We start from the raw sequence: 20328 nt of genomic DNA on the forward strand, positions 1-20328 counted from the left end.
TCTCTTTTCAGAAACCTTCTTAAAATAAAGATGGTGAAGGAATCAATGCTTAAAATGTTGTTAAAAATTTCTCCCTGTGTTGGTTAAGTAGCCACTCATGCCAATGCTTCTCCTCTTCCCTCCTTCCCTCCCTAGGTCCTATCCCCTCACCTTATTGGGCAGAGCTGCATCGATTTCATCCTGAAGTTTCTTCTGTACATCAGGGTGAATGGCCAGCAAATACAGTGCAAAGGAAAGAGCACTGCTTGTGGTCTCATAGCCAGCAAAAATAAAGATAACTGACTGAGCCACAATCTCCACATCGGATAATGCTAATGGGAAAGAGAACTCATTTTATTTTATTTTATTTTATTTTATTTTATTTTATTTTATTTAGTGTGTGTGTATGTGTGTGTATGTGTGAGAGAGAGAGAGAGAGAGAGAGAGAGAGAGAGAGAGAGAGAGAGAGAGAGAGAGAGAGAATGCTATAGTATTTTTGTAGGTGTCAGAAGACAACTTGCAAGAGTGAGTTCCTCCTTGAAACATTTGGGTCCTGGAATTTGAACTCCGGTCTTTGGCTTGGTAGCAAGTGTCTTCATCTTACGAATATAGCTTACCAATATTGCTGGCCCACTAGATACATTTTAGATAAAGGAGATCAGTATTTTAAAAAAATCATTATTTGGAAGAAAAACAACCCAACTAATATCCCAAATCCCTAAAAAGATCATGAAAAAGCAATTCAGAGTCACCCTGCAGGGGGCTCCATCCTCACACTGGTCTGACAAGGGATTGAAATGGGAAAGTCAATTTTGTCAAGCTCCCCTAGGTCTACACTCCTCGCGACCATCTCTGCATTCTGACATCCTCAATACCTTGCCAGCTGAGACATATCAATAGGAAGCATTTATGTGTAATGTACACAGTTTCTTCAGTATGCCTCATAGATACACATAGTGTATATGTGTAGGACCCAAACATGGGTATGCAGGTACATGTGGACATAGACTCCAAACAGGACTTCTGGTGTCTTCCATCATCATTACTTTGGGATAGGGTTTCTTAATGAACTAAAATCTCATCATTTCAGCTAGTTTAGTTGGCCACTGAGCTCTGGGTCCTTCTGATTCCATTCTCCAATTTTGTGGCTAATATAGGCACATATAGCCATGACTTCAAGCTAAGTTTTAAGACAGAATAATTTAATTTTTCTTAAGGGAAAATACTATCTTCTATTATACTTAGATGAAGAAGCTTTCCTAGTGTGAGGGAAATGGTTTAGTGAGTAAAAGGATTTGTTTTGTAAACATGGGGACTTTAGTTTGAATCCCCAGCACCCACATAAAAACCTTGAAGTGTTTTGAATGAGTATGCAATAGAAAATTATGAGTGTACAGAAGATGAGCATATCCATGAGCTATACCTGTCTTAAGACACCTGTAGCAATAGGACTCATAGTATGGAGTAGAGACCAATAGCAACACAGGAAGGCTCTTGGTAATGTCAAAACACCCCACATCTCCCTGGTCAGTATCTGAACTTTCAAGAGATGTGGTATTTATATGCATAATCTATTGGACAAACAAGAAATGCCAGTCTTTAAAATTTGCAATTCAGAAATTAGGGGAGCTACAAAGGAAAAGGAATAGCCATGGAGTATTGAGTGATGGGCTGGAGAAATGTCTCAGCCTATTAAAAGAGCATGCTGCTCTTGCAAAGGGCCTGAGTTCAGTTGTGGGCAGCTCAAACTGCCTGTAATCCCAGCTCCATGGGATCTGATACCCTCCTCTGACCTCCCAGGCACCTAAACTCACGCATTCTCACAGAGATACAGACATACACTGATATAAATTAGAAAATAGTTTTTGTATCTAAAGGGTAATGACTAACAATATTTTAATAAATTTATCCTCATTAGAGAATTTTTGATGAAATCTCAAATGGAAGAAACCTCACCAGCAACTAAACTGCATCTATGGAGTGCTGTACACTGTGACCTGCATCCCTGTTCCACAAAACCCAAGCTTATGATTAAGGCTGAACTTAGACTAAGCAGAACTGTCTTTATGTGTTTGATCCTTATTTGTGTGGCTCTTCTTTACAAGGCAGGGATTACAACAAAAATTACATGCACAATGACTCATGTTAACATGTTATAAAGTATAAACTACCCAGTCAAGCATAAACTAGCCCACAATCATATGGTTTGAATCACATGCAAAGAAACTATTTTGCCACAGAAAGAAGGAAGATGGTTTATAAAGATGTGGAAATGACACCAAACACTTTGTGTGTTGCTCTGGTGTGGTCTATCAGTACACATTTGTCAAATCCACAAAATGGACAAGGCCAAGAACAAACCCAAACTGTATCTATGAACTTTCAGTGATAATATGAACATGTAAGTTCAGTGCTCATAACAAGCACACTCCATTCATGAATATTAAAAATGGGAGAGTGTCAGAAAATCAGTATCTCTCCTTTATACAAGCAATAAATTGTCTGAGAAAGAAGATAGGAAACAATACCCTTCACAATAGCCACAAATAATATAAAATATCTTGGTGTAACTCTAACCAAGCAAGTGAAAGACCTGTATAATAAGGACTTAAAGTCTCTGAAGAAAGAAATTGAAGAAGGTATCAGAAAATGGAAAGATGTCCCATGTTCATGGATCAGTGGGGCTAACATAGTGAAAATATTTTACCAAAAGCAATCTAGGGATTCAATGAAATTCCCCCCAACACACATACAGTTTCGGGTCTGTGTTTATTCAGAAATGATGCACCTAACCCTCAAGAGACTGGAGGCCCCAGGGAGTTTAGAGGTCAGGTGGGGTGGTGGGTGGAGGCATTCACATGGAGATGGGGTGGGGTGGGGAGGAGGTATAGAATGTGGAGCAGTCAGAGGGTGGATGGGGGCAGAAAATGGAATATGGAGTGTAAAAACTTAATTAAAAATTAAATAAGAGTTTTTAAAAATTTCAAGGGACAGCATACACTGACATGCTGGCGAGAATGTGAAGCAAGGGAGCACTCCTTCATTGCTGGTGGGTGTACAAACATGTACAATCACTCTGGAAATCAATATGGTGGTTTCTGAGAAGTTTGCAAGTAGGTCTACCTCAAGACCAAGCTATACTGCTCCTGGGCATATACCCAAAAGATACTCCACCATCCACAAGTATACTTGCTCAACTATGTTCATAGCGGCTTTATTCATAATAGCCAGAAACTGGAAACAACCTAGATGTCCTTTAACTAAAGAATGGATAAAGAAAATGTGCTACATCTACACACTGGAATATTACTCAACTATTTAAAACAAGGATATCATTAGTTTTGTAGGCAAATGGATGAAACTAGAAAATATCATCCTGATTAAGGTAACCCACACCAAAAAGGACATGCATAGTATGTAGACATTATAAGTGGATATTAGCCATAAAGTACAGGATAGCCAAACTACAATCCACAAACCCAAAGAAGCCAAATAACAAGGTGTGCCCAAGAGAGGCTGGCTGAATCTTTCTCAGAAGAGGAAATAAAATAAATATAAAAGGTAGATGGAGGGAGGGAGCTGGGTGGGAGACGGGATGGAGAGGGAAGCAGAGCAGATAGGGGGACCACATTTTGGGATAGCAGGGGAGAGAGAATGGAAATTGGTAGGGGTTAGGCATTTCTAGGACATGCCAGAGACCTGAGATTGGGGTAGGGGAGGCCCCACGGTGTCTATGAAGGTGAGTCTAGCTGAAACTCCTAGAAGTTGGGGATATGGATCTTGAAGATGCAACTTCCTGTAGCCAGGCAGGACTCCCAGTGGAGAGATAAGGGCAGCAACCCACCCACAAAACATTCTACCAAAAATATGTCCTGCCTTCAAGATGTGCAGAGACAAAGATAGAGAAAAGAGGGAGGAAATGTCCAACCAATGACTGGCCCAACTTGACACCCATCCGATGGGCAAGAACCAATCCCTCACACTCTTAATGATAGTAGGAGGGGGAGCTGATATTGGGATGTAAAGTGAATCAATAAATAAATTAATTAATTAAAATAAAAATGGAGGGCATGATGGTCCAGCAAGATGGCTCAGCAGATAAAGAGTCAAGCCCAATAACTGACTTCTACCCCATGAATCCAAAGGTGGAAGGAGAGGACAGTCTCACGCAAGTTGTCCTCTAAGCTTCACACTCACACCATAGCATGTGCATGCCCCTATACAAACATAATCAAAATAAGTGAATTTCTAAGATGTATTCTAAAAAGAATGTGAGGTCATGCACATAAGGGGGTGGGAATATATAAAAGCCTGTATATATTCAGCTGAAATTGACTATATGCCTATAGTTTCTCTAAACCTTGTTAACTACTTTCTAAGTGAAACCAAGAAAGCAGGCAGCTTGTCTCTCTATTACATGGAACTCTCTCTATTACTCAGAGCTGCATGGGACATGGGATTAGAAAGCCATCTTTCTTCAACTCTCACAGCAATGGTTTCCTCAAAAGCCATCCACGATGGGAAATGAGTAAGTGAAAAACTGTGAAGAATTGTCTACGTGCTCAGTACCAAATCTTTCTCCACACATTCCTCATCAACTATACAAGAAACCAAAGCTTGACTGTAAATCAAGGACTGGGTAGACTAGCACCCTGTATTTCCAGGGACCATCTCCCCTGTGGGGCTATGCCTGCTCACTGAATATCTAGATGTAAATCTCCAGGGACAGCTTCTGACTCAGTGAGTCTAGAGGAGGCTAAGATGGTATTTGTTCTGTGGTACAAGATCCAGAGACCACTGATGACCTCCAGACCTGCAGCACATGCCCTTGAGGTTTTGAACAAAGTAATGATTCTGTGCTTCTGCAGTGTTCTTCTGGCTGCTGTATATACTGTCGACAGCTACGGGTTGGGTTGGGTTGTGTTGTGTTGTGTTGTGTTGGGTTGGGTTGGGTTGGGTTGGGTTGGGTTGGGTTGGGTTGGGTTTGGATAAGTTGTAATTGTTTGTGTTCAATTTGGAGATATATTCATCTACTTGAAAAGCCCCCTGCATGTTTCTAGAACAAACTCCCAACTCTGAGGTTCCTCATCATTAAGCACGAAACATCCTTGCTTACCTTTATGCGATTCTTTGGTTTTGTAATTCTGGGAGTTTATCATCAGCTGAAGAAAATCCACTCTTTGCTGAAAGAAAATCATTTTTGAGAGTTGCAAGGTCAGCTGAGAGGTCAGGGTGAGTCACAAAGTTCAGAACTAGCAACCATTCTAAGAATAACGCTTATGTCAAGTCCAGAAGTCTGGATATGGTTCCCAAAGTCAAATTTAAACAAAAATATACATATATACACCTCGGAAAACAGACCACTTTCCTGAGAGAACACTGGCTCTGTGCCCCATTACTTTGGTCCCTCTTGTCTTTGACAGAACCTGAGTTCTCTGGGTTCTAAACAGCCCTCGTCAGCCCCTTCCCTCCAAGTTTATGTTTACACAGGAAGAAGTGGGCTTCGATCTCGTATCTTTCTATCTCAATCTCAAACTATTGTCCGTATAGATGAAACTCATTCCATTTCCAGATCCCATCAGTAATCTATGGGAGAATATCTTTAAATGTTCTATGCACCAAGCTAGAATGCTATGGTGCTCAGCAATAGTAGGGTACCTAGTCCTGCTTTCCTTCCTTAATCCCTAGCCCATTTGTATGCACCAAAGCCTGACTACCCAGAGAAGCACTGTGGCACTCCAGGTCAGGAGGAGCTCAACCTTAATTCAGACCAGCCAGGTTTATTAGCATACACCTGTAGTCACAACTCCAAAAGCAGAACCACCGAGAGAAGCAAACCTAGGCTCCATAGCAAGACCGTGTCTCGAAACAACAACCATTAAAAATAAAGCAGAATAAACTGGCACAGGTAGGAAAAAAATACTTTTTCGAAAATGTGTAAAATGATAAGCATGGAAATGAAGTGACTTCTTGCCAGTGTGAGGTCCAGGTACTTAAAGTGTCTGGAAAGAAATGTTTAAGCAGAATCATTGTCCTTTTAGTAAAGGGAAGTGCTGAATTTTGTCTATTTGTTACATTTACATTTACATTTACGGATACATTTAAAAATGTACATGACAACTGAATGAACTGATAATTTGATACATGCATAAAATAAATGTTGCTTAAATCAGGTTAAACATATTTTTCTCAATATCCATTACTCATTCATGATAAGAACTTTCAAAGTCTACTCCTCTATAGCTTTTGGAATTTTTTTTAAAAAATGGATTCAATAAGCACAGGAGAACAGATGTTTCACACACAAGCTTATATCTTTATATGACTAGCACATGGGAGTTCTTTTTTTCTTCAAATTTTTATTAGATATTTTCTTCATTTACATTTCAAATGCTATCCCAAAAGTCCCCTATACTCCCCCCCTGCTCTGCTCCCCTACCCACCCACTCCCACTTCTTGGCCCTGGCGTTCCCCTGTACTGAGGCATATAAAGTTTGCAAGACCAAGGGGCCTCTCTTCCCAATGATGGCCAACTAGGCCATCTTCTGCTACAATATGCAACTCTAGAATAAGACTAAGCAATATGCAGGGCAACTTGGATCATTGTTCAAGGATGACACACTTGCTAACCATGTGCAAGGGTCTTGGTTTTATCCCTGGCACTGAGAAAATAACAAATTCTAATTTTTAACATACATCCGTAGAGTTCTCATAATTCCCCTAACTTACTCCCCACAAATTATATGCAAACTATCTCTTTTTCCTGGTATGCGGTGAAGTTCTTGCCTTAAAAAATATTTATTTCGTATCAGGCATATCATTTAATGGTAAATACGTTATCTGGCTCATTTTATTTCTCTATTCCCAATCTTTATACTCTTCACTCTTTTTAAAATATCCAAATTCTCTTATCCTTAACCTGCAATCCTCCATCTAACTTTTAAAGATACAGAGGAAGTGTGTGTGTGTATGTGTGTGTGTGTGTGTACATGCATATTTGTTTTATAAAGAGAATTGGAAACACATTAGCCCTCATGTGATTTGTTATTACCTTTTCTTTCTGTTTCATGCGATTCTCTTTCATTCGTTCTACTGAAGTTTTAAAAAAGCTTATGACATCTCTTGGGAACAAGGAGACATTTAGTGCATCAAACACTGGGGTAAGGAATGGAAAGAGTGCTAGAGGGGGAAAAAAGAGAAACCATGGTGAAAACACAAAAATCTACCCGGAGAAGTTCCACACATTCTGCCAATCAGCACAGTAAGTCATCAGGATCCCCACTGAGACACATGCTCTCTTGCTCAGGTTGCAGACCACTTGCTGGAAAAGGGTGTGTCAGTGTATGGCCAGCAACATAGAAGTGACATAAATCATTCTTGCCACATAGTTTCAGGGTTAAATTCCTTTACTTCTCACCGTTTACATGTCGGACTAAGGGGGACTGAGGTTTGTGGGTTTTGTTGTTGGTTGGTCTTGGTTTGGTTTTTTGATAAATCAGGCTTTAGCCCGGTGCTGTACTTAATCAAGGTGTTCAAGAATGAGCTTTTAGACGGTAGAGAGAGGGATCAATGGTAATGTGCTTGCCTTTCAAATGCGAGAATCTGTGTTCAGTTCTTACAACCCATGTTAAGGGCATATGCATTGGCTCAGAATGGCCATGAGAGGTAGAGAGAAGGAATTCTATAAGCTTAATGGCCACTTAAGCCATCCTTCTCCCTGGTGAAGTTTCCAGCCAGTGAGAGAGCCTTAACAAAAGGTAACAGACACCTGAGGTTTTCTTCTGATTTACCTCTGAATACTTATGTGCATCCATATATACAAGTACCTACATACCCATGAATATATACACACAATAATGATGATGATGATGATAACTTTAACCACCCCCCCCCAAAAAAAAAGGTTTTTGTAAGATGGAGGCAATACAATACTCAGAAGATAAGCTGGTCTCACATGACAACACTTTCTAGCACGTGCCACTAAAAGAAAAGAGAAAACACAATAGAGGCAGAAAGACTGGATACTACCGACCAAAGTGCAAATGAGTGAAATAAAAATCATGAAGGAAATCACTGAAAACAAAGATGGTTCTATGAAAATATCTTCAGGGTTAGCAAAGTGTTAGGTGGGATTGTTCTAGAAATAGTGATGACTCAGATTACTAGCATGCATAGTGAAGTGGGAGGGGAATAATGTTATGAAAAATATAAGGACCTATAAAGGAATTCTATTAATAAATGGAGGCTAGAACAACAGCCTCAATTGTGTAACTTAGCTAGAATGTACAGATTCCTAGAAGTTCACAAACCATAGAAGCTGACTCAAGAAGAAATGCATACCATGCATAAAAGACCTGTGGCCTAAGAGGTTATATGTTGCACAGAAAATACACAGAGACCCATAGCATCTCTCACAGTCTAGAGTAAATGGAGAGCTATGATAAAATGAGATTATCTTATAAATGTGTTCCTGGATCATATTGAATCTTTACCTCCTCCTTGCCTTATGTGCAGAATTAAAACTATCCCTGGTTTAAAAAAACATGCTGTCCACAAGAAAAACCTAAGACCAGAAGGTTTCAGTGCTGAATTTAACCAAATGCTTAAAGAAAAGCATTTACCATTTCTTCCCAAACACTTCCAAAATATAGACATATATAAAAGTATCTCTAAAATTCTCTGTAAGACAAGTAGTGCCCCTAATATTAAGACCAGACAGAAATCTCACATGAAAACTACAAATAAACAACACTTGTAAATGTGTAAAAAGAAAATTTTCAATACAATATTAGTGACTATAAAAGAGCTATATTACTCTAACTAGATAGGATTCACCTCAAGGGTGCTCTTCTATACAACTGAACATACCAATGCAAATTAAAAATGAGCAAACAGATGAACAATTAAATCTTTGAGAAAGCCAACACCCACAGTTGCTTCAGTCCTCTCTATTAGACACGAGTATACAACTCAGCACCTCTTCTCAAGTATACACCAAAAACAACTTAAAACTTGTTCAGCCACAAATGTGTGTACAAGTATTCATAGCAGCGCTGTTCCCAAGAGCCAAAGGGTCAAGCATTCTAAATAACCAGCAGCTACGAGTAAATAGAACACGTCATGTCCTTACAATGGGATGAGATTCTGCCATAGAAAAAGATTAAGCACTAAGACTCACTTCAAGGTGCATGAACTTTTAAAGCACACTAATTTGGATGCCAGACACAAAGGGTGATAGATTGCACAAGTTTATTCTTGTGAAGTGTTCCGAATAGGCAAGTCTACACAGCTAGAAAGTAGGCTTAACTTGCTGCTTATGAATGAGGGAGGTAAGGCCATTACAAGTATAGAGTTTCTAGAGTGACAAAGATGTTCCACAGCTAACAGTGACGGCTGGGGATACTTTAAATACCCTGAAAACCAAAGACGGGCCTGTTCCAGTGGGCCCCTCACAGCATATGTGGATCATCTTTCACTACACTGTTGCTTAAAAAGACAAAAAGAACGAGACAGTAGGTTACGTACTCACTGAGAGGAACAGTGGGTCAAAGATATCAAATTTTAAGAGCTTCTTGATTTTTTCCACAAAAGGATCCTGTGGGTTGTTGAGGGAATCAATATTCACTCCAAATGAGGTGGCTGTGATCACATCCATGCTGTAGGCCCCAAAGATGCTGAAGAGAAATGGAATATAACTATTAGATATTTTCTTGTTCTAGCTAAGATATACAAAGTATGAAGCAGTAGTAAGTTCACATGTCCAGCCAAGAGAGCCAGAAGGTCATACAGAAACCCCGTCCACCATACCCTTGCTTCTGTCACACTCACTTGTGAGAAGCTTGTCAGGTAACTGTGTTGTGTCTATCTTTGTGATGTGGGACTACATGGGTACTATCTATGATTGTGAGTTTTAATTATCAAAATGACATACTCTACAGTCACTGGGGAAGAGAATTGTTTCTACCAGTTGGACAGGCCTATGAGGGTTTGATTTGATTGTGTTAATTGATGTGGAAAGACACAATCTTCCACTCTGGGTGGCAGCATTCCCTGGGTTTGGTTCTGCTCTGTGTAAGTGTGGGAAGGATAAGCTAAATACTAAGTTCGTTTTATTTTGTTCTTCATTGTGGATGTCAATTCTCCCCCATTCCCAGAGCTCTAACTCATGCGGCAAGTACCCTAACCCACAACACTATCTTGACAGCCCAAAGCAATAGTTTCTATCTCACTGATAGTCCCAAAAAGTCTATGATGGAATATAAATGGCTTGATGTTTTAACTTTCCTGGTATACACACAGCATCCTAATATGTGCCAAGTACTTTCTCCACTCTTTTCTATTGAATCCACACTAACAACTTTGTTCAGATAATGTTCCTTCTTTCTAAACTATCTTTTTTTCTATAATTTTAATAATTATAATGGAATAGACAAGTTAATAATGAATCCTGAATACAGAGGTGAGACTCATTCTCTACCAGGCACTCTACTTTCTCCTAAGAGACACTCCTTTCCAGAGTGACCAATTACAGTGCTGCGACAGGGATGTCTCCAGTTTCCTTTGGTCTCAACTCCAGTCATAGTCTGAGCTCTTCTAATCAGTGGTAACACCATACAACCCACTTATGACTAGTCCTGGAGTAACTTCAATAAATGAAAGTTCCCTAAGCCTAACCTTAACCCTAACCCTAACCCTAACCCTAACCCTAACCCTAACCCTGATTTTTTTAAACTGGGAACTTCAACTCCCCAGTAGGTAATTATGGAGTCTCCTAGCACTACTGTTATGATTTGAATGTGCATGTCCCACCAAAGGATTGTGTGTTTGAATACTTAGTCCCAAGCTAGTGCCACAGTCTGGGAAAAGTGTGGCAACTTTTGGAGGTAGAGACTCATTGGAAGCAAGTCACTTTGGGCAGGTCTTCATATAGTCTGGCCATACTTCCTTCCTTCTGATTGTAGATGCATTGTGATCAGGTAGCCTCCTGTTCCTGCCACAAAGTCTTCCTGCCAGGAGACTGTATCTCCCTGGGACCACAGCCAAAATGAAACATTTCTTCCTTCAGTTGCTTTTGTTAGAATATTTTGTCACAGTCACAGGAAAGTAACTAATTCAACAAGGCAGCACCCAACACCTAGGTGTGTTAGCACTTACTCTTTCACGCTTGTGGGCTTTCCTTCTCCTAATCCCTGCCTCATGTTTCTCACCAACACATCTGTAAACTGGTTAATGATGGGGAACATCTGCACACAAAACAAAATTCATGCATAGTGAGTGAAGGACTCAATTCCCAGTAGACACGGCTTTTCCAAGGACAAAGCAAGAAGTCACATTAACATAGAAGGCCATTGTTAGAAAGTTTCAAATCAGAGGACACTGCTTGTAAAGGGGCTGTGATCTCCCCACCTTACTTGTCCCCAAATCTGTTATTCAGGTTTCCAACAAAAAACCTTACCTCCTTGAGCTTCCCACTTGTGAAGGTTGGAGACAGCAGGGCTCGGATTCTCTTCCATTCTTCATTCTCAGAGATAGAGATGGCCTTTTTCAAAATCCCCACTGGACCAAAGCTCTAGAATTAGAAGCAAAAAAAAATGTTGTCATATAAAGGTTTGGAAAACTCCACAGTTGTTGGGGAAAAAAGTTGACAGGCTTACAAATTATTTAGAATTATAAGGTCATTAGATGGTCCAGAAAATGTATGTTTCAAATGACTTACTCCCTAGGAGGCTGGAGATAGAGGGGGTGGTTTTGTTTGTGGAGGTTTAATAAAAGTTGGCTTGAGTTGAACAATGTACCAATATGCATGCACTTTAATATAGTGCTTAGCTCCTCTAGTATGCACACTTAACAAATTCAATGAGAAACTTTAGGTCTATGTGTTGCACAGAAAGTCACAACAAACTCAGGAGTAGCAGTTAAAATTGTTCCAAGTCCTTAGTCATCAGGGAGGGGCATGCAAATGAAAACTACCCTGAGATTCCACTTTACACCAATCAGAATGGCTACGATAAGAAATTCAGGCGACAGCACATGTTGGCAAGGATGGGGAGAAGGAGAACCATTCCCCCACGTCCAGTGGAATTACAAACACTCTGGAAATCAACCTAGCCGTTCCTCAGAAAACTGGAAATATACCTGCCTGAAGACCCAGCTATACCACTCACGGGCACATACCTAAAAGATGTCCCACCATATCAAAGGGGCATTCCCCACATGTTCATAGCAACCTTAGTAGGGAAAATAAAATAATCATGCAAAGCAGAGGGAGGGGGATCAGGGCAGGAGAAGTGAGGGGGAAGGTAAAAAGGGAACATGATCAGGTATGGAGGTGCAGGAGAGAAGCCCAGAGGGCCATTAGAATAAATGGAAATGTGCAGACTCAGAAGGTAGGAGGTAGGGAGACTCTCTAGACAGTACCAGAGACCTGGGAAGTGAGAGACTCTCGGGACTCAAACAGAGGGACCTTAGAGAAAATGCCGGACATAGAGAGAGGGAACTTGAAGGGTCCACTCCAGTAGACATACAGATCCTCAATAGGAGGGATGGTTTTACCAACCCACAGCAAAAATCTCTGACCTAGAATTGTTCTTGCCTAAAAGAACTGCAGGGACAAAAAGGGAGAAAAGACTGAGGGAAAGGCAGTCCAGTTACTCACCCAACTGGGGGTCCACTTATGGGAGCCACCAAGGCCTGACACTATTACTGATGCTAGGATGTGCTTACAGACAGGAGCCTAGCAGGGCTGTCCTGTGAGATGCCCAACCAGCAGCCGACTGAGACAGAAGCAGATACTTACACCCAACCATTGGATTGAAGTCTAGGACCCCTGTGGTTGAATTAGGGGAAGGATGGAAGAAGCTGAGGAGGAGGGTGATCTCATATGAATACCAACAGTCTCAACTAATCTAGACCCCTGGGAGTTCCCAGAGACTAAGCCACCAACCAGGCAGCATACACAAGCTGGTCTGAGGCCCCAGACACATATATATTGCAGAGGATTGCCTGGTCTGGCCTCTGTGAGAGAAAATGTGCCTAATCCTGGAGAAGTTTGAGGCCTCAGGGAGGGGCAAGGCCTGGTGGTGGGGGAGCACCCTCATGGGGGCAGGGGGAGGAGGAATGGGATGAGGAACTGTGTGTGTGTGGGAACCAGGAAGAGGACGATGGGTAGATTGTAAATAAAAAAATCTTTAATAAAATAAAATAAATTGGGCCCAATTGTGGAAGATTAAACTTTATATGCTTTTAAAGTTAAGTTCAACATTGTATTGGAGCCTACAGCTAGCACAGTGAGCTAAGAAATAAAATAAAATAAAATAAAATAAAAAGTATGTAGATAAGAAGAATAGGGCCAAGTTAGAGAATTCATAAGGTACATGAGCAAGCAAACATCTAGAGCTTACAAATGAGTCAATTCACAAAAATTCAGACACACCAGTAAAATATGTGAAAAATATGGAAAACCACATGAAATGTATAACAACTTTCACAATCATTATGAAGAAAACAAAATACTTTAGGTATGAATTCAACAAAAGCAATAAAAATGCTCAAAAAATAAACCAACAAAAATTCGAAGGAATGAAGAAACATAAAGCATTCACAGATCAAATCGCTCTGCTGGGGAGATGGCTCAGAAGGTGAGATTCAAGCATGAGAACCTGGGTTTGAATCTGCAGGAGCCACATTTTAGAACATGTGGGCCATGGCAAAAGGCGCCTATAACCCACTGTTAGGGAACAGAGAGAGGCAGATACCAATGGCTCACTGGCCCTTCAGCAAAACAGCAAAGTGACAGTGTAGGACATCTACATCTTCCTCTGGCCCCCACAGCTTCATATAGGCACACACATGTACAGACACATAAATACAAGTCTCACAAACACAAGACTACAAATAATAAAAATGTGTGTGACGTGTGTGTGAGAGACAGAGACAGAGACAGAGAGAGACAGAGAGAGAGTGACAAAGAGAGAGAATGGAGTTTGGTTCAGCCATAAAGAAGAATAAAATTATATCATTATATCATTTGCAGAAAGGCAGATGGAGCTGGAAATCATCATATCAAATGAAGACAAATTTAGACATATGAGTATCACCTATCAGTATTGATAATAGATTTTTAAATTATAGACATATAACAAAATATTATAGGACTGAAGAGAAGGGTCAGCAATTAAGAAGACTTTCTGCTCTAACAGGGGAATGAAGTTTGGTTCTCAGTTCATAAGTATCAGTAACTACAGCTCTAAGGGATCCTGCATCCTCTTCTGGCCAATGTGGACACCTACACACATATGTATAAGCACACATACATACATACATACATACATAAATACACATAAACAAATATAAAATAACTATTTAATCAATTTAAAAGGTCACAAAAAAACCCACTCCATTGTATAATAAATATATGGCAATGATATAGAAATTAAAGATAGAAATATTTTCCAATTAAGAAGAAAAGACAAGCTACATGTGGCAACTTGAATAGACTGCCACGAAGGAACAATTCTGTGATTTACATAGCTACACTAGCAAATATGCATTTAGTTACACACCTGTTTGCACACACACTACCAAATGCAGGCATATAAAATTAATACTGAATAAAATGTATGGGTCATGCAAATTTCCTGCCATAAAATATACTAAATTTACAGTTATATAAAACATCACCATTAAGTCAAAAAATATGAAGAGAATGTGGATGCTTGCTGTACATTTGCACCAATGCCTTATGAATTATGCTTACTCAATGATAAAAGAAAACTACCATATAAATGGGGCTCTGGAAAGATGACTCAGTAAGTAAGAATACTAGCTTATAAACATAAGGAACTGAGTTCTAATATAAAGCACATACTTAAAAAAGCTAGATGTGGCTCTGAGCCCCTGTAACCCCAGCTCTTTGAGGGGCAGAAACAGGAAAAGTGCCAGTACTTGCTGACTAACAGCTTAGCTCCAGTTTCAGTCCAAGACCTTGTCTCAAGGGAATACGGAGATCAATAGAGCAGGACATTCAATATTCTCCTCTGGCCTGTATTGTGTAGGTATGTGCATGTGCACATGTGCACATATACCACATGCATGTAAACACACATGTACCCTACAGAAGTGAAGGTATTTTACATAGATGCCTACCCGCCGGTTTGTGAAGGTAGAGTAACATTCCTTCACCAGCACTGTTTTGATTATGTCTGGATCTGTGATAGCCAGCACAGGCTGTCGACCGTCATACAACCTGCATTGGCAAAGCAGAAAAGATTAAACCCAACCAGGTGGATTTTATAGCTGGAAGCATGCCCAGGAACTCAGAATCTGATCCAGGCGTTACATAATCCTTGCCTTGGTTATACAACAACATGCTTAGCTAAGCAGCAACATGAGCACCTAGGTCAAGTCTGACCCCAGATCTCTGGCATTTTATGAAATGAAGTGTAATATAGCTCATGCATGGAAGAGGCAAATACAAAATAGCTCTACAAAGAGACGATGATTAGAACGAAGTTGGAACGTTTGTAAAGTCTGGGTAGTGCATACATGAATATTACCTATACACAAAGTTTTTCATAATTTTGCATGTTCAAAATATTGCATTACCGAAAAGGATATTGTGTCCATGGAAAACCGAAGGTGAGAAATTTACGTGCAAATGGATAAGCTGTGTGCTCTGAGAAGGATCACAAGGTCTCTATGGGCTGTATCTACTCAGTAGACCCTGTGGTCAGCCCGTAGGCATCTAGAGATGTGTGAGAGAAGTTAAAGAGACATGAAGAGGCCACACCTCACCGCTCGTGTGTGACACAGAGCACAATGCTAGCACCTCTTGCAATGTTCTCAACCAACCTTCAGTGACCCTTAGAATTTATTAGAATTTTGTTGGTGAAATATGAACAACAGTTTTTCCAAAAAGATAAGCAAAGAAGAAAGAAGGAAGATCACGTAGCACAGCTCCTATTAAGAATTACTATTATTAATAATAGATAATCATTTTGCAGCAGTTAACCAAGTTCCAAGATCAAAAACTCCATTAGTCTACAGGGAACATGGTCCTGTGACTATGTCCCACACTTACTATAAAGAGTCAGTATCACGAGGGAGCTGAGAAGATGACTTGGTGCTTAAGATCATGTTTGTGATTCCAGAGGTCCTGGGTTTGAATCCCAGAGCCCTCATGGTGGTTCACAACTATCTGTCACTCCAGTTCCAATGGATCTGACACTTGGCCTCTAAGGCAATGAATGCATGTATGCACCTGGTACACAGACATGCATGCAGGTAAGACACTCATATGCATACAATAAAAATAAATAAAAATTTAAAGTCAGTATCATGAGTTGGACATGGTGGTGTGTGCATGCCTATTATAATTCCAGCATTCAAGAAGTAGAGGCAGAATGATCAGGAGTTCAAGGCCATCTTCAGCTATACAGAAAGATTATCCCCCACCCCACCCCACCCCAGGATATACTTAAGCAGCTAATATGTAGCAAGACTGTCTTGGGTCACATAAGACTCTGGCTCTAGGACAAATAAGACAGCAAGAGTAAGTAGAGGACATATTCATGCATATTTCTACTGAGCAGCCTTCGCATCATGAGACTTTTGAATGGGATAAAAATCTACATACATTTTTAGAAGATGGACTTTGAAAACATAGCTGTGTTTTCAATGTTTTGTGATAGCTCATAGTCTTTAAAGTACATATTAGATTCAATTTTTAAATAAATTTGGTCTAAAGTACAAATAAATAAATAAGAGATACAAAGAGACATATTTAAAGGTCTTGAGTGATTCGTTATATTTTCTTAGAGGGATACACAGAAGAGAACATTGGAAGAGTGGAATATCCAGACACTGGACTAACTCAAGTGAACCACTCCTGAACCATCAAGTCCAGGAGAAAATCAAAACATGCAACTGTTTTAACAAAATTCCATCTGTGAATCATGACACTGGAAGACATATGGGGCCTTTGATAGGAAAAGCCTCCACAAATCTTTGTAATACATTGCTTCCACTGAAGATCCTGTGAGCTTTTGTAAATGTTTCAAATCTACCCAGTAGAAGTTGCTGTAATACTTACCCCCATATTTTCCCATATTTTTTATGACATTGTATGTCACATTCCCAGAATCCCTGGAAAGGTAAAGAAAACGAAAATCCATGACTATTTTAAATATAGTGTTCTTATCTCTAATTGGGGCACAAACAGTTTGACTCTTACAAAATCAGGCTAACTATCCCTCAATGGCAGTGAGAGAGACATTCTTATTCACAAGTGTTTGAGTAGAAGGGAGATTAAGTTCTAGAGGTATTTGAATTGGGGTCATTAATATCCTAAATTTTCTCCCAACATTGTACATGCACAAAAGCCTCACCCGTGGTTGTGAATAATTTGCTAACGGCATTGCACATGCTCGGCCACTCACTCTCACTATGAATAAGCAAACACCCCGTCTCTCTCTAAAGCTTTTGCTTCTCTATGTTGTCCTTAAAACCCTCAAACTCTCTGAATTGTTCCTTCCATAGGCATGTGTGTGGGGGGACAGAAGCCAAGGGAAAACCAATAAGATCCATTTATCTCCTTATTTAGTCTCTTTTTCATTTATCTCATGACCTCTCCCTAAAAGACTAATAATAGCATTTAGGACACTGAAGAAACCACTATCCTCTTTTCACTTAGAGCATTTAGTCTCAGGTAAGTTGCTGCGTGAGAAGGCAAGTGAATAAGAATAACAGAGGGGGCTGAAAAAGGGCGCAGTGGTGAAGAGCATTGCCGCCTATTCTAGGAGACAAGGGTTCAAATCCTAGTGCCAACATGGCAGCTCTCTGTAATTCCAGTTCCAGAGGGACACCTTCATGGGCACCAGGCACTCATATACAAACATGTACGCAAGCCATACATGTTAAAAAATATTTTTAAAAATTTAATAAAGAGAACCTGTCTTTGTGGCTCCCTGTCACTGTGGAAAAATAAGGAAATGCCACCTCTACACACAGCACAGCAATGGGTAATATTTATCCTGTACACATAACATTGAAAATTAGATACTTGCTTTGAGTCTTCACTTCTGAGACATAAAAAAGAAAACTTCTGCTAAGTCTTCGTCGTAAAATTTAAATATGCAAATAAAAATTCCAAAAGCATAGCTTTCCCTTGTTAGGACAAATAAATAAGCATGAAGCATATATAGACACATATTCAAAGATCTCAAGTGATTCATAGTATGTGATGAGAGGGGTCCACAGAAGGGAAAATTGGAAGAGTAGAATAGAAGGATATTGCCTTTAAAGGATCACAAATCTAAACATCAAGTCCTCAACATGAGTGTTGACACGTCAGAGAGCTGAGCATCTGTGCCAAACAGGATTCTCCAAAGACCAACAGCAAAGCCTTGGGGAAACTTGCTTCAGGTGGAAGCCAAATAATGGTTTCTGAAATTCTACCTCAGTTTCTACTCAAGGGAATTAATGGAACTAAGCCAGTCTTGGTAACCACAAGAAACAAGATAGAGGGCTCAAGGAACACTCACTCACCTTCTGGTAAGCAAGAATCGTCCCCAAGAAAGGCAGAGGTTTTGGCCCAGGAATTCCCAACTTTTTAAAAATTCCATGTGAATGAGTTCCATATCTATGAAGCAAAAGAGAAAGCTAGTACATGGGATTGCATATTGTGGCTCACCAGTCATGGATACAGGCACCATAGAATTCAAACAGAGGAGGCAACATGTAGCCAACACAAATTACTATTTTTGGTCTTCACTTCTCTTGAATTTTCTGTGGGACTCCCAAAGACCACAAAAGTTATCTTAAAAGGCCAGTAAAACATCTGTGCTCTAAATCCTAAAGTAAATCATTAATAAGCGCCTGTAGCTTGAGTTTGGGTGTCCATGTGAATTCTTATTTGCTGTTTCTTTCACTTGCTTTTATTTAGGAAATTGATTGGATGCAATTCATCTGTCCTTCTAGTGATCTCCAGAGGGATCCATACCTCACAAGTGTATTTGAGAATTCTCTCCTGAGAGAAGAGGAATATTCTCCACTTCCTGCCAACTCATACCTGAAGGTATTCTATTTCATCACTGACCCATCCTCTTCCTTACTCATCTATACTAAGGGATTAGCATGGACTGACAAACAGGTATGTCAAACACTGATAATTTTTTTTTACTACCTAATAACCAAGTTTATTTCAAAGCATACATGCAATCTATACAATGTATTTGTTTATGCATTATGCTCACATTCCTGACACTATTATAAACAGATGAAGTTATTGTAAAATTGTCACAAATATTGAAAGCAACAGATCCACTTTAACCTTTTGAAAGAAGGTCCTGGGATTATCGTAAATAAATTCTAGGGATGAATAAAAGGCAATGAAAGATTTCAGTTAATTGTAAAATATCATCAGATGGAAAAGGTGTTGTCATAATACCTTAAATACTTACTATTACTTTAAAGAATAAAACCAAGTTTGAAAATTTCATTTTCACATTATTGTGAGTGTGTACCTTTTCTTAAAGTCAAATGGTGACAGAAGTCAAATAGGGTGTGTGTGTGTGTGTGTGTGTGTGTGTGTGAAAGAAGAGCATCTACTACCCACAGACTTCACACACACACACACACACACAATCACACACGCGGGTGACTAAAGCAGTGGCTCTCAGCCTTCCTAATGCTGTAACTCTTTAATACAATTCCTCCTGTTGTTATGATCTACAACCATAAAATTACTTCACTGTTATTTCATAACTGTAATTTTGCTACTGTTATGAATCATGATGTAAATATCTAATATTCAGGATGCCTGATATGTGACTCTTGTGAAAAGGTCCATTGACCTTTTCAAAGGACTGAGACTTCACAAGTTGAGAACCACTGCCATAGAATGAGCTGGGTGGGGTAGTCATCTATGCTTTTAATCTTGGAACTCAAGATAACCTTTCTCTTCCCCTCACTTGTACTATTACACAGGAGTCCATTCATTAGAAGGTAGTCCTGAGATGGATGTTTTCACTGATGCTCACCAGAGGAACTTAGAGAAAAATATTTAACATCCTAACTCTTTCAAAGTTCCTGCCCTTTGAGGATGCCAGTAGATTCCATAGCAGGGAAGAAGGAATTCCCTATACTTATGCTAGGGTATTTGACAGGAAATGGTGAAGGGAAAGAATCAAAGTCAGGTCTTCTTTGCTCCGAAGAGTCATCATTTATGGGAGCTAGAGAGGTAGCTCAGTGGTTAAGAACACTTCTTGCTCTTCAGAGGACCAGGGTTCAATTCCCAGCATCCACATGGTGGCTCACAGCCATCTGTAACTCCAGTTCCAAGGGATACACCAT

At 39.9% G+C, this 20328-nt stretch overlaps 1 protein-coding gene across 1 annotated transcript in view; it reads right to left on the reverse strand.

Moving 5' to 3' along the window:
* LOC110294771 (cytochrome P450 3A13) overlaps positions 1-20328 on the reverse strand; it is a 54960-nt gene that overhangs the window by 6302 nt on the left and 28330 nt on the right. The window contains exons 7-15 of the mRNA XM_021163231.3: positions 18523-18616; positions 17069-17121; positions 15124-15223; positions 11435-11548; positions 11134-11222; positions 9505-9653; positions 7031-7158; positions 5096-5162; positions 151-311 (exon numbers count right to left, since the gene is read on the reverse strand). Coding sequence (XP_021018890.1) covers positions 151-311; positions 5096-5162; positions 7031-7158; positions 9505-9653; positions 11134-11222; positions 11435-11548; positions 15124-15223; positions 17069-17121; positions 18523-18616 — 955 coding nt within the window. The remainder of the gene's footprint in view (positions 1-150; positions 312-5095; positions 5163-7030; positions 7159-9504; positions 9654-11133; positions 11223-11434; positions 11549-15123; positions 15224-17068; positions 17122-18522; positions 18617-20328) is intronic.

Source organism: Mus caroli, unplaced genomic scaffold (assembly GCF_978045245.1).
Source record: "Mus caroli unplaced genomic scaffold, Mus_caroli_1 scaffold_4, whole genome shotgun sequence".
NCBI classification, from domain to species: Eukaryota; Metazoa; Chordata; class Mammalia; order Rodentia; family Muridae; genus Mus; species Mus caroli.